A 12462-nucleotide genomic window follows, 5' to 3' on the forward strand; every position below is an offset into this window, starting at 1 on the left:
TGAGGCAAAGGTGGTCTCTTTACAGTGAATATGTGGGTCCTTTCAAATAGGAATTTAAGCAAAGTATTTTATGCAAACACTACACAAGAACATGGTTCACATGATGTGCACTAATGGGGAACAAGCAAGAAGAAATGTTTCGCCACAGAATACATTTGAAGATTCTCTCATAATACAATCACATTAGATGCTGTGGTTCTCGGTTTATTCGGATAACATAAATTGGTGCATTTTATGTAAGATGGCCTGAGACAGCTTTGTTGTCCTTGGTTATGTACAGCAAGTTTTATGTGGCTGGGAAAGCCATAATTTTCCAATGCAAGCTCGCAGATTATTATTACAGTGATGAGAACAGCAAAAGTGATCACGTGGTGCAGTAGGATGTCATTTCAAGATCGAAGAAAACATAAAATTGGCCCATGTTGGAGAAAGCTTGATTTTAAGTGCATGCAACACTGCATTTCAATAAATGTATTCCACGCTGCCATAACACCACGCCAAACGTAGCTGTGGCTCTGTATATCACATCCAAACTGCTCGAGCCTGAAAAGTGGTCCTTTGAGATGGAAATCTGACAATTTGAAAGACTCCAGCCTATTTTAAAACGTTTTTGCTTTTAGGCTTACATTCCGTTTCTCCAACTACCCTGCATTGGTTTGCACAGGGGCATAAAACAGAAAAACATGCTGTAGCAGGCATAGTAATAATGCACGTGGCATCGGTCGAGACACAGGCATAACTAAGCCCCCGTACCAATTCAGCCGTTCCTGCTTTCATACAAGCATACCCGTCAAACAGTGGCTCTTAATTTAGGGTAAGGCGATTGCCTTTTGTTAGGGCGATACCGGTCTGAAAAGGTTGTGACCTAATGCAAGGCCAATAAGGTTCACTGCTTTTGGCTAGAGCGTAGATTTTTGGAAAACATGGTGACGGTCGCCAAATGAGGGTGAGCAGACTGTCCTGCACAAGGAAGAGCAGGTGCATAGTCGTCAACAGGCCCCCAACAAGTCACCAAGCGCCTTAGGAGGGGCTCACTCTAAACCAAACACACCAGGCTTGCTTGCCCCAGTTGCGTGACCGTCCCTGCCTCTCACGCGTCCTTACGTGCGCGCTCTCCTCGCCCTGTCACTAGAGCTTCTCGCCCTCAGCTGATGGGAGCGCGTACCAGTGCTCGCAGGCAGCCGCCGTTCACGGCTGCGCGCGCGCCCCCGCAGCAGAGGCAGCAGCAGAGCCTGGTGTAATCACACCGCCTCCTCCTCCTTCCTGGCCGCTGCCATTCTCTGCTGCCCTCTCTGTACACCGGGAACCGCCGCCCTCCACCCGGGGGGACACCATGGGTGAGTACACAGCCAGTGGCACGGGGAACCGAGGGAGGGGAGGCTGACAGTCCTTTTACAGTATCATTTCTGCGTCCAGTCGTCCCCTTGTCCATCCATCATAAGTTGTGCAGGCTTTGGTATTAAGGTCGGTTGGAGCTCAGCGTTGTAAATATTGCTAAGGTGGGGTGGGTGTTTTGCTGCGTCCCATAAGTGCTGTTGATAGTGTATGTGAGTGGACCGCATATGCACATCCTCATGCTTTGCACATTCACTTCCTTATGCACCGCACATCCACTTCCCTCTGCTGTACGTTTCACATCCACTTCCTCAGTGCAGTATCCCTTTTCACTTCCACTGCCCTTCCTTTCAGACCTTTATCTTTCCCTCTCCACTGACCTCCTTTGCTACTCACCGCCCCAGCCTATGCACTCGTCTCCTTTCCACTTCCCCGTACCCACTCAATCTGCATGTCCCCACCCTAACTAAGCAGTGCATTTTCGCTGTTCCGTGTCTCTCCCAGTGTATTGTTTCTCCTCACTGTGTACTGTACGCACTCCCCCTTACCCTGTCCCTCCCTACAAATTACCACTCACTGTTTAATGCACACGTTCGCTGTGCGCCACTCCTCTCTACAGTGCCACCAAAATGCTCACCACCTTTGCTCTGAACCGTACCTCTCTTTGGATTATCTCTGGTACACTGCAAGTCTTTCCTTTAATGTGTCTCCCTTCATCCAGTAGCAAACGTACTGTAAATAAGTACATGTTGCTGTTAATGTCTGCCTGCCTGCCCATCCTGTCTTCATTCCCTCAGCTGCTGTCTAAGGCCCTCCTAGGGTGGAGCAGCCCCCTCCCATTCCTTGCTTGGATTTTTTTTCTCTTTCGTCGTCTTGTCAGTTAGTGATGACCTGAAACTTCCTCCTCCGGTCCTTTCACCCTCCTCCTACCCAACGCGCATCCCAAGAGACGTACCCGTACTGAGCATGCGATGCTCCTACATCCTTTACCCCTAGGGAGAACCAGCAGCAAATCGGGTCGTGTCAGGATTCGCTGCTGCCTTTTCATGCTGTGTTAGTCGCATGTACATGTTGTTGCTGCTTGGTGGGTGAATCAGGGTGACATAACACGAAGCCGTTCCTTACACAGGCCCGCTGAACGCGGTTTTTGTAACAACGGCGCACACACTTTTGTCATATTTTCATTGAGTTTGATATGGAAACTTGGAACGCCTCTTCATTAAACCCCACTGTAATCAGCATTCATAACATTCCTCCACATTTACAGCCCCTAACGATTTGGAATACTGCCTTTTGAATTCTTTTAATGTAAGGGAAGGCGCTAATTATCTTATGCTCTTAATTTACATTCTAAAATCCCTTAATGTAGGGGTTGCATTTATGAGTCTCATTTAGTTTGATGTCAGTAAGGACCTTTACGCAGTTTCTGCTTTAGTGGTACACAGGGGCATTTAAGATGGGGTCAGCACCTCAATGGCTTCTATAGCATAAGGGCCACCTGTTTGAACTCTTACGCATATGTGAAAACACACACAACATTCATTTCCTCTTGTATCGCTTCCACATCGCTTCCTTTGCTGTGTTGAACAGTGAGGTCCCTGCTCTGCCCTCACGGGCTGTCTCAGCCCCCCCCCTATAATACACAGCACCTCTCATCCTTTGCTGAGGGTTTCTTCTCCCCCTATGTGATAGGAAAGGCCCTCCCCGCCCCCATTTGTTGAATTATATTAGCTGGAGGGCAAAGTACAACAGCTAAGGGTTTTCTCTCCAATCTGCCCTGATAGTACGGAAGCATCAGACATGGAACAATCCGTAGAGGACATAGTCTCAGCCTAGAGTCGTGACTGAGGATAATATGAAAGCAATTCGTCTTTTGGCGATTTGTGCATTAGTACTTCAAAACAAAGACAGCTTTTTTGTTCAGTGTAGCTTTTTATGGCGCTACGTCATGCACTGCACAGCACAGGTATCTGTAGAATGAAATCTGTGGGTTATGGGCAATTACATTGTATTAGATAGTGGTGAGAGAGTGCAGTCTGTACACTGAGATTTGAAGTCGGGTTGAGGGGTTGTCAAGTTGAAGGCTGATTTGTAGAGGTGATTTTCTGTTGCTTTCCAGGCGCTGGTATGTAATGTGTGGTTTGAGAGTGACTTTAGTTTTGACAGGTCTTGGGCAGCCACCATGAAATCATGGCTCTGGATTCTGCGGACTTTTGCGTGTATATTTTCGTTGCTCTTCTGGTTAATCTGCCTCAGATTGTGGTCTGGGTGTGAACATTTACTTATGTACATCGCTCAGTACCTGATGTGCTAATATAGGGTTGTCGCCAACAACACCAATCCAACAATAATCAGAAACTGCACCCTATTAACCGACATTCCTGAAAACAGCACCTGTGCAAAGATCAAAACTCAACGTTGGCTCTGATCTTGTTTACGGCCGACATCAACAATGTTTTGGGAGCAGATTTGAACAATGTGTAGATAGTGAACAAGTTCAAGTACCTACTCCACTTGATAAACACTGCCTGCACCACTAAGAACTGTTCCTAAACTTTGGGCCTTCTCCCACGATTATTATTGAAACAATAATTCTTAGGAATCTGTGGAGTGACTTGGACGCAGTCCAGCTACTTTGAAATACTGTTATAAAGCTCACAGAAAGCTTTGGAGTATTCGGACACATGGGAGTTACAATGCACACTCTCTAGTGACTGCAAATCAGTTCCTGATTTTCTCCTGTGAATCTATTGTCAGTAATGGAGTTTCATTGTTGTTATTAAGACATTATCAGTTGGCAGCTGCCCATTCCTTAATGTGTGTCAGACTGTTTCGCAGTATCTTTGCAAGTTATGTTAACATTGATTGTGAAATGTAGTATCCAATTTGTAAAGCAATTTATACATTTAAGTTCAGCTTGGGTGTGCACTTAAATAAGTTTCCTAGGGAAAATTTCCAATGAGAGTCAAAGAATAATGATCGATGGCATTTTATTCTTTTCAAATGTGATTTGCAATATTGACAATGGTGGAATTTCCACGTAAAAAAATTTAAGCTTAGCGATCTACTGCAAAAGTCAGTGAACTCCCACTTACACTCAAACCCATTGCAGATGTCTATCCTCGGAACACTTTTCTAAATGTAATTTGTTCATTGGGGGGAACAAGTGTGTTTCCAAGGTAGGGTTAAGGGACGAGGTAAAATGTTTTCCCTATGGATAAACCAAACATTAAGTAAATGTGTATGCATCCATTTTCTGTGTGCGGAATTTGACCCAGAGTGGAAGTTCTGCTTCTGTAACTAATAATACATGTGAGTATTCCTGGGATGATCTTCTTTTAGAGTCCTGTGAAAGTTGAAAATGTCTCTCCAGACATGGGAGTAATCCTGTACTGACTTTCTTCCCTGCCTTTTATGAATTGCAAAAACAACAAGGTGATGGATGGAATGCTAGAAGTAATCTCAGCCACTAGCAATCGCTCGGACCGCATCCCAATCCCATAGTTTTTTGCCCACCATACCACTTCACTTTGGACCCAGCCATATGCAAATCAGTCTTGACCCTGCTCCTCATGGGAATAGTCCAGCCCGAACTGCCAGGCCATGTCCCTAAGTGGAATGGTTATGACCAGACGGGGGTCCTGTGCACCTTGTGTCACTTAGGGCGACAAATTAAAGTATACAAAAAGTGATGGATGGAATGCTTGATTTTAATCTCAGCCACTGGTGATTACTTTGTGCTGCATCCCAGTCCATCATTATTTTGCACACCATGCCATCTCAGTTTGGACCCAGCTATTATGCAAATCAGTCTTTACTCTGCTCTAATGGGAACAGTCCAACCCGAACTGCCAAGCCAGGTCCTGCCTGAACTGAAACACAACCAACCCAGGGACGGTTTCACCCTAGTTATGGGCTCATCAGCCAGGTACAGCTTTTTTTAATGCCAATAAAATGTATTGTACAAGAAAATGGGAAAAAAAACATTGAGTTAGTCTAAACAGTAACAAAGCTTTGGTAAATATCATTTATTATACATGTACTTTTTTAAAATTATTATTTTGTTTAAAATTAAAAAAACCCAAGCCATTGTGAAATAGTGCAGATTCAGTAACTTTAAAATTGTCAAACCAAGTGCATCAAATGACCAATATCCTATCCTCGCTGCAAAATGGCCTCTTGGAATATTCAATGCTTTCCTTTGACTTCTATCACTTTGGTGTTTGTTGCATTAAACCTGAAGATGGTTGCAAATTTTACAGACGTAAAAATAATAATTTGGTGGGTTGTGACTTTTTAACTCAAGAGTCCAGGATAAATGCAGCAGGTCCTCTTCTAAAATGTTGGTATTAAGCCTGATATCTCCTCCCCTTTGTTAACATTTGTTTGGAGTTAGATTGTGGATTTTTTTAGGCATTCACAAAGAAACCCATCAGCACCATTGTAAATCTACAATAATCAGCAATTAACAGGAATACGCCTAGTAGACAAAATGTACTTATGAATATTTTTTTGCGCTGGGTGAAAAATCTAGGTGAGTAAATCAGATGGAAGTTTTCATTTGTGCCTTATTTTTCCAGTGGTTGTAAATGTTTTCCTTGTGCTGAAGCTGCATGTCCTGCTCGCTCGTGAAATGAGGGTGTTGCTTTCTTTCAAACTCTGGAAAGGCACTCGCTCCTGCTGATTATCAGGAGTAAGTTTGCATGCTTTTTATAGAATGGGATTTTGTGGGTATGAATTTCTAATTTTTCTTTGCTTTTCATGTGCCCACCGCTTCCCTGTAGCACACTTTTCTAACCCTTCATCTAAAATTACGATGGTGTAATATCTGTTATACTGGCAGGAGGGGGGTTGGGATTTAGCGGTTTGGTAAACCCACTTGCATTTATGCGTACTATTGTACTAAATATGTTACTATGCTACCACTCTATGATGTGTACTTGGGCCCCCATGAGGCCACTGTCTTGTTCTTATTTTACGAAACTAATAAAATGTTTTTTTTTTTTAAATCTATCATACTGGCAGTTTTTTTTTTTTACCACTGTAACTTTACTCTTAAGCACCTGCAAGTTTTGTCATTCGGGCCCACATTAAACAGTAGCCATCTCGCAGGTAGTGAATGTCTCGGACCTTCTCCACAGTGCTAATCCAGTTGCTGGTTCTTTGTAGAAATGGGCAGGGAATGGACTTGGAGTTCCTGAAGGTTTCCATAATGTATATTAAAAGCACAGACTTTGTATTTAGATAATTATATATGTTGAGACAAAGCTTATATCAAGCACACTCTCTACATGAACCATTTACCACAGTCCTCTAAGAAACCATATAGCATAGGCTTATTGATGGAAACAGAAAATTACCAACCCCCATGCAAAACACTTGGGGCCTGATTACTAATTTGGTGGACTGGTTACTCCATCACCAACGTGACGGATTTCCTGTCTACCGTATTACAAGTCCCATTATATCCAGTGGAATATAATGGGACTCGTAATATGGTGGATGGGATATCCATCACGTTTGTGATGGAGTAACCCGTCCGCCAAACTCCTAATCAGGCCCTTAGTGTGCGCCATATATTTGCTCTGTGAGAAATGGATTTCCTTCAGTGGTACCTCTGTCATTTTCTTAAGTGCTTGTGAAGGAGTGGACTCTTGGAGTTGTTTATCCCCTGTTTGCCACTTGATGGTGGTTTGCCCTTTGTGAGGGGCTTCGGAAATAGGTTCTTGTTATTCTACGGAAAAGTCTGGAGAGGTTAGCACGTAGGTTGTATGTAGGCTTGTGGTCATGATAGAGATCCTTGGACTGTTGAGGTGACTTAATCCTTCTGCCTGGACGGTGCTTCTCTGAGAGTTGCCGATCCATACATTGGAGAACTTTCCCTGTAAAACCTGTATGGCAAAAGAGGTGTATTTTTAGTTTATTAAAAAAAAAAAACAATTACTAGTGCCGAGCAGTGAATCATTTAGTCCATTATGATCGTGGTGCAACCAGGGATAAGGGTACACTCTGTTTCTTTTTGCTTTTCTCATGGTAGACTCGGCAGTGTTTTACACTTTCAGTCTCTGTCTTGAAGTGAGAAACTGGAAGGTGTTGAGTGGAGTACTGCTTTACTGCCATGAAAATTTAGCCTAATGAGGGTGTTAAATCGATCAACAATGAGCCAATTTTCCTTAACACACCCAAGCTGAAGTAGAATGCTCCATTTTGTTCAAAATAAGACAGCACAAAACCGGGTAGCCTCCTATTGGATTTACAAAAAAGAATCTAAGCTGCATCTAAAACTAACCCTTCATACAGTTGTACATGTTTATTTTTTTCCCCTTAAAGTTAGGTGTGGGATTTAGTCTATTGACTTGACATGCAATAGATAACAGCAATCGAGCATTGCTGGTAGACCAAAGATACTTGTGCTCCTGAAATCTTTTCTGTTGAAAAGCAAAAGAACGTTTAAGGGCAGCTACAGCTCCATCGGCGAGGCCATATGGTCATGTTGAGTGAGATTGAATCTTATTTATGTTTCTCTTTGTTGGCCTTTATATTGCCACCAACTGAAGTCGGTCACCTTTTGGGCAAAAGCCATTAGCCGAAGAAAGAATCAGTCTTTTTTGTTTAATGTCTAAGATTTGTTTTGGTAAGAAAATTATTTGTGCAAGTAGATTTTTCTCAAACCTGTTCAGTTCCTTCTGTTTATTTTAGGCAGTGCTAAATTAATTTTATCTCTAGTGCACTGGGCTCTTGGAATGCTGTATCTCTGTTTGTCTTATAGCAATTGATACAACATATTTCCGGCCTCCTAAAGAGTGGTCAGACCCTATTCTGTGCTGAGGCCACAATATGGGGTATGACAAACTTTGAAAGAATCATGGCCACTTAAAGGCTCCGGGGTGGAGTACGGTATCTTTTCTGCACTTAGCTAAAGATTGAACCTGATTTGATTGCCAGAGCAGGCAGTTTTTAACTCCTTGCCAAATTGACCAGACCTGCTAGAATAGCATGGGAAGAGTACCTGGCCAGGCCTACAGTCTGAGGCCTTAGTGGTCCTAAGGAAGGGGGGGAAGACGCAGGTAAGGGGGGGTTGATGACAGGCCAAATTGGAGTTTCTACAATGTATTAGGCTCTACATGGAGAATGTCCTAGACCTTCGCTGACCGTGATAGGCAAATGGGAAAGGGACTGAGGCAAGGATATGTCCGATACTGATCAGTGGCAGCTCGAAATATGTTTTGGCTAGAAAGACCATACTCCTGCTCTTGTTATCATTTGCATGCTGGATATCTACGTGCAGGGCATCTACATATGATATAGGATAGTACTGTCATTACGACTTGCTGTAAAGCAATGTTACAAAACCGAGTCTGATGTTTGGATGCATTGTCGAACTGACTGTTAAGTACTGTATACTGGGCCCATGTGCACAACATTGCAAAGGGAAGATGATACGTATACATTGGCAGCTCTTTGCTACTTGGTGTATTACAGTACAGTGGCAACGAATGATGCATCCTTTAACCTTGACGTGGTCTATGTCCGAGGAGCTGCACATGCATAGGTTCACACCCCCCCCCAAGCTAAAGATAATGTGATGGAATGTCGGTTGCATAACTGTATTTGTGAAACAGCAAGATAATAAGGACTGCATCCAGTTTGGTGTACTTGATTTCTTGCCCACTGTCTGTTCAGAAAACAGGTTTCGCTACGACTGGGAAAAATTAATCTGACACCAAATATTTGTTGTGCTTATCAAAAATCAGTAAAGCTAGTAACTTCAATGTTTTCTTGTTTAACCAAAAAATAGAGGTGATACATTATGATTTCCTTTAGTATTATGGGTGTTAAACCATGTCCATCGGCTCAATAACAGTTGTCTTTCATTAAAATAAAAAAGAAAGTGTTTTTAGTGTGCCGAGTTAAGGAACCAGATGGTGGGAACGAACCTCTCCTTAGAAATTGTACACTTTTTAATCATATTTTCAGTTGCATTGAAAAGTGAAGCTCTCTTCCCTCTCCACCTTGTTGATTTCAAATGACAGGCGATGAGGTGACTTTCATACAAATTAGTGAGATCATTTGCCACTTACCCACCAAGATATTCCTTATCCAGTTCATATTTCTTGATTTCCCGATTTTGTGAATGCATTTTGTTAGCAGGAACATTTGTATGCAAGAACTGAACTGAGTCCACCAAACTTGTTATACATATTTAAAAAACTCAGCAGCCATCAGAGGTTGGAAAAGAACGTGTGTAGCTAGAAGTGAACTTTGAAAGGCTCATCATAACACAGTGCCAATTTGAGTTGGGGCACTGAAGTTGTTCTTGGTGTCTTTAAAGTCCTTCTTATCACCTACCTAGGACTCGCGCTCGGTGTGGTACGTTTAATATTAAATATCAGTACTATCAATTTGTTCAGTCTTCCTTCAAAAAAGTAGATTTTGTTTTCTTGAAACCACATTAATCTCCTCCTACTTCACCTCCAAGAAATACTTTTGTTATAGGAATGGCCTTCTCCCAAACTTTTATCAAGCTACAAGCCCCTAATGTAGCTGGGTGAAGGACATCTATGTGGAGTTACATGACCGGGAAGGGGGAGAGTAATGTTTTGCAGATCAGGGTTAGAATGTTATATGTATTTTAAAAGCTGTAGAGGATTCCACCTCTTCTTGACCTCTGAAAAAGGAAGTAGAATATGATTGAATGGACTAACGCCAATCCGTGTTCTAGCCACAGCGTGTTTCTAATTCTTTTTTATTTATTTTTTATTTCGTTTGGCTCTTCCATCTTATGTTACTAAAAATTCATGGCAGCATTTAATTCCACTGCAGATAATATGAAAATGCACATTGCCCACCTTCCTTAATCTCCCTGATGCAAGTACCCTTTTGGGAACTCTCCTGTATTACAATGCAGTGAGCCTACAGTGCTGTACACCATGCTGTGTAACTAGTCTGTAGATATAACAGAAGAGACTCATTGTTGCCATCATTGTCCAGAACCGCATATTGTGATGTATTTTGTGCTTGTAGAGCTTCAGTGAGGAACAAAGGGACACGTGTGAATATAGGCTGATACGACTGGCTATCCCAGTTGTTAAAGTGCTGAACCAAAGTTATAGGCCTGAGACGCAGGATAGGGCCTATTACGAGGAAGACGGCCTTTAACAACTGGTATAGCTGAAGGCAGAAGGGCTAAAAGGCTATTAGGACATTTCACCCAATGAGGATATTATGTTCTAAATTAAAAAGGGAGAAACAGAAAGATGAGCATTGGGATGTTGGGGCGGAAGGCTTATACCAGCCATCATTAGCCCTTAGCTACTTCTTTGTTTTCAGTGGAGCTCCCGAAATTCCAATTTTCTGATAACTCTTACTGTCATTCTAGAAAAGATTCAGAGGCTTCCCAATTGGTAGTTGAGCAGCCGAGGCCCACAGATTATGTAACATACCCAACACTACACAGTGTCAAGTACCTAAAACATGACCTGTTTTTCTACCCCCAAACTCACCCACACTCGCCTACACCTACAGAATGAGTTGGTGTCTGGATCAGCATCCTTCAAAACACCAGACTCAGTGTCTCTATTGCACTTCAGATATGGAATTTAACGATATTTCTTCAGGCACCACGTAATCGGCCCAACCACTTTTGTGGACTCCCTGAGATCAGCAACAAGAGGTGATCTGTGTGTGCCTCTCTTACCTCATACCTGCACTTTCTGGAAGCATTGCTTATTCCATTGCAGTTCTGCACATCATTCTTTGATAATATGTGCAAATAATGAGTACCAATTCTAGGGCTGGGAGAGCAACTTTTTCGAGATGTCTGTACCCTGACAAAAGTTTACTTGGAAAGCAAGGTTTAATTTGTATGTCTCGATCAAAGAAGTTTGTAACACATGCTCAAAAGGCCGGTGAAAATATTGAGTTGTGAATAAGAATTGCAGACAGTGGAGGGTCTTTTTCTGTTCCCTCACACTCTTGATTGTTTGAGTAGTTTGCATTGTGGCAAGGGTCACGTGGTTCAGGGACATAAAACATCCCTCAACACTTTGAAGTCTATCTTTGCTTTTGTAGTAGAAATATTTTGAGAGCATGAAAGTGTTTTGAATTATTTCACGGTAGGATTATGCAGAAAAAAAATATCATTTGAGTTCGTTTGCAAAGAACAGCATTGTTTAGGACAGTGTGTCTTAACCTAAATTTGCGGCTATTAGCAGATTAATAAAGAATACATGAAAAAGCAAAATTGAGAATTTTAATTTTAGAACGCTTTGTAAATGTGAAGGAATTCAAAGTTAGAGGATTGATTCTTAGTAGCTCCAAGTACAGCAAACCGAGTCTCGTAGGAATGATTGATGTGATAGCCTTAAATAAAGCACTTGTATGCACCTAGAGAAAGAGACCAGCTTTAAGAGTAAAACAAAGTGACAAGCTAGAGTCTGGCATATCACGTCGTCCGTTAAAAATAAAACCTAATTTTTTAAAGCTCCTGCCTTCCCATAAGATTTTAAAGAAAGAAATCAAATTTTCAATAATTAGTGTATTTGTTTCTGTGTTTCTGTATTTCAGTGTATTGGTTTGACGGTCACATCATAGACGTTTGCCATCTTCCGGTAGGGAGTCAGTGGATGTCCACTGAAGTCAACATTTTAACAAACACTGGTTTAGGACATCGTGTTCGGGACGCAGAAGGAATAGTAGCAAATATCTTATCAAATTTGAGCAGGAGGGCATTGTGCGATTAAAAACTACGGTTTTAAGAGATAATTTCTTCCTTTATACTGGAAGAACAAAAACGTGAATAGTGAGGAAGTACAGTCTCTGATATAGCAGGCGAGGTACTGGAATGTTGTCAACGTATGTTTCTCTGTGTAAAGCAATATGCAAATGTTTTGGTGCGAACATCGTAGCATTTTTTTACCTCTCTTGCATAGCTACTGTTTGCCGTGGAAAAACTATATATATATCTCAAAACAGTACCCTTTCAGGCATAGAGTGATGCATAAATTATGCAAAAAAGAAGCAGAGAACTCTGGGTTGTTCTCAAGTTTAGGTGAAAAGCTGCTCCTGTGTAGAGCACCCTCAACACCAGCGACACTCTAGGTGAGCAAATTTAATATATAATATTAT

At 42.1% G+C, this 12462-nt stretch overlaps 1 protein-coding gene across 2 annotated transcripts in view; it reads left to right on the forward strand.

The window, feature by feature from the left end:
• The first annotated feature begins 1158 nt into the window (after window positions 1-1158).
• The window catches only part of RAP1GDS1 (Rap1 GTPase-GDP dissociation stimulator 1), a 629061-nt gene continuing 617757 nt past the window's right edge, over window positions 1159-12462 (forward strand). Inside the window, exon 1 of one of the 2 annotated variants that reach the window (XM_085641163.1) lies at window positions 1159-1337. In XM_085641163.1, the coding sequence (XP_085497289.1) occupies window positions 1334-1337 (4 nt within the window). In that variant the 5' untranslated portion in view covers window positions 1159-1333. The remainder of the gene's footprint in view (window positions 1338-12462) is intronic. The other variant, XM_085641161.1, reaches the window with a different exon arrangement.

The sequence above is a fragment of the Triturus cristatus genome, chromosome 2_2 (assembly GCF_964204655.1).
Source record: "Triturus cristatus chromosome 2_2, aTriCri1.1, whole genome shotgun sequence".
Classification (NCBI taxonomy): Eukaryota; Metazoa; Chordata; class Amphibia; order Caudata; family Salamandridae; genus Triturus; species Triturus cristatus.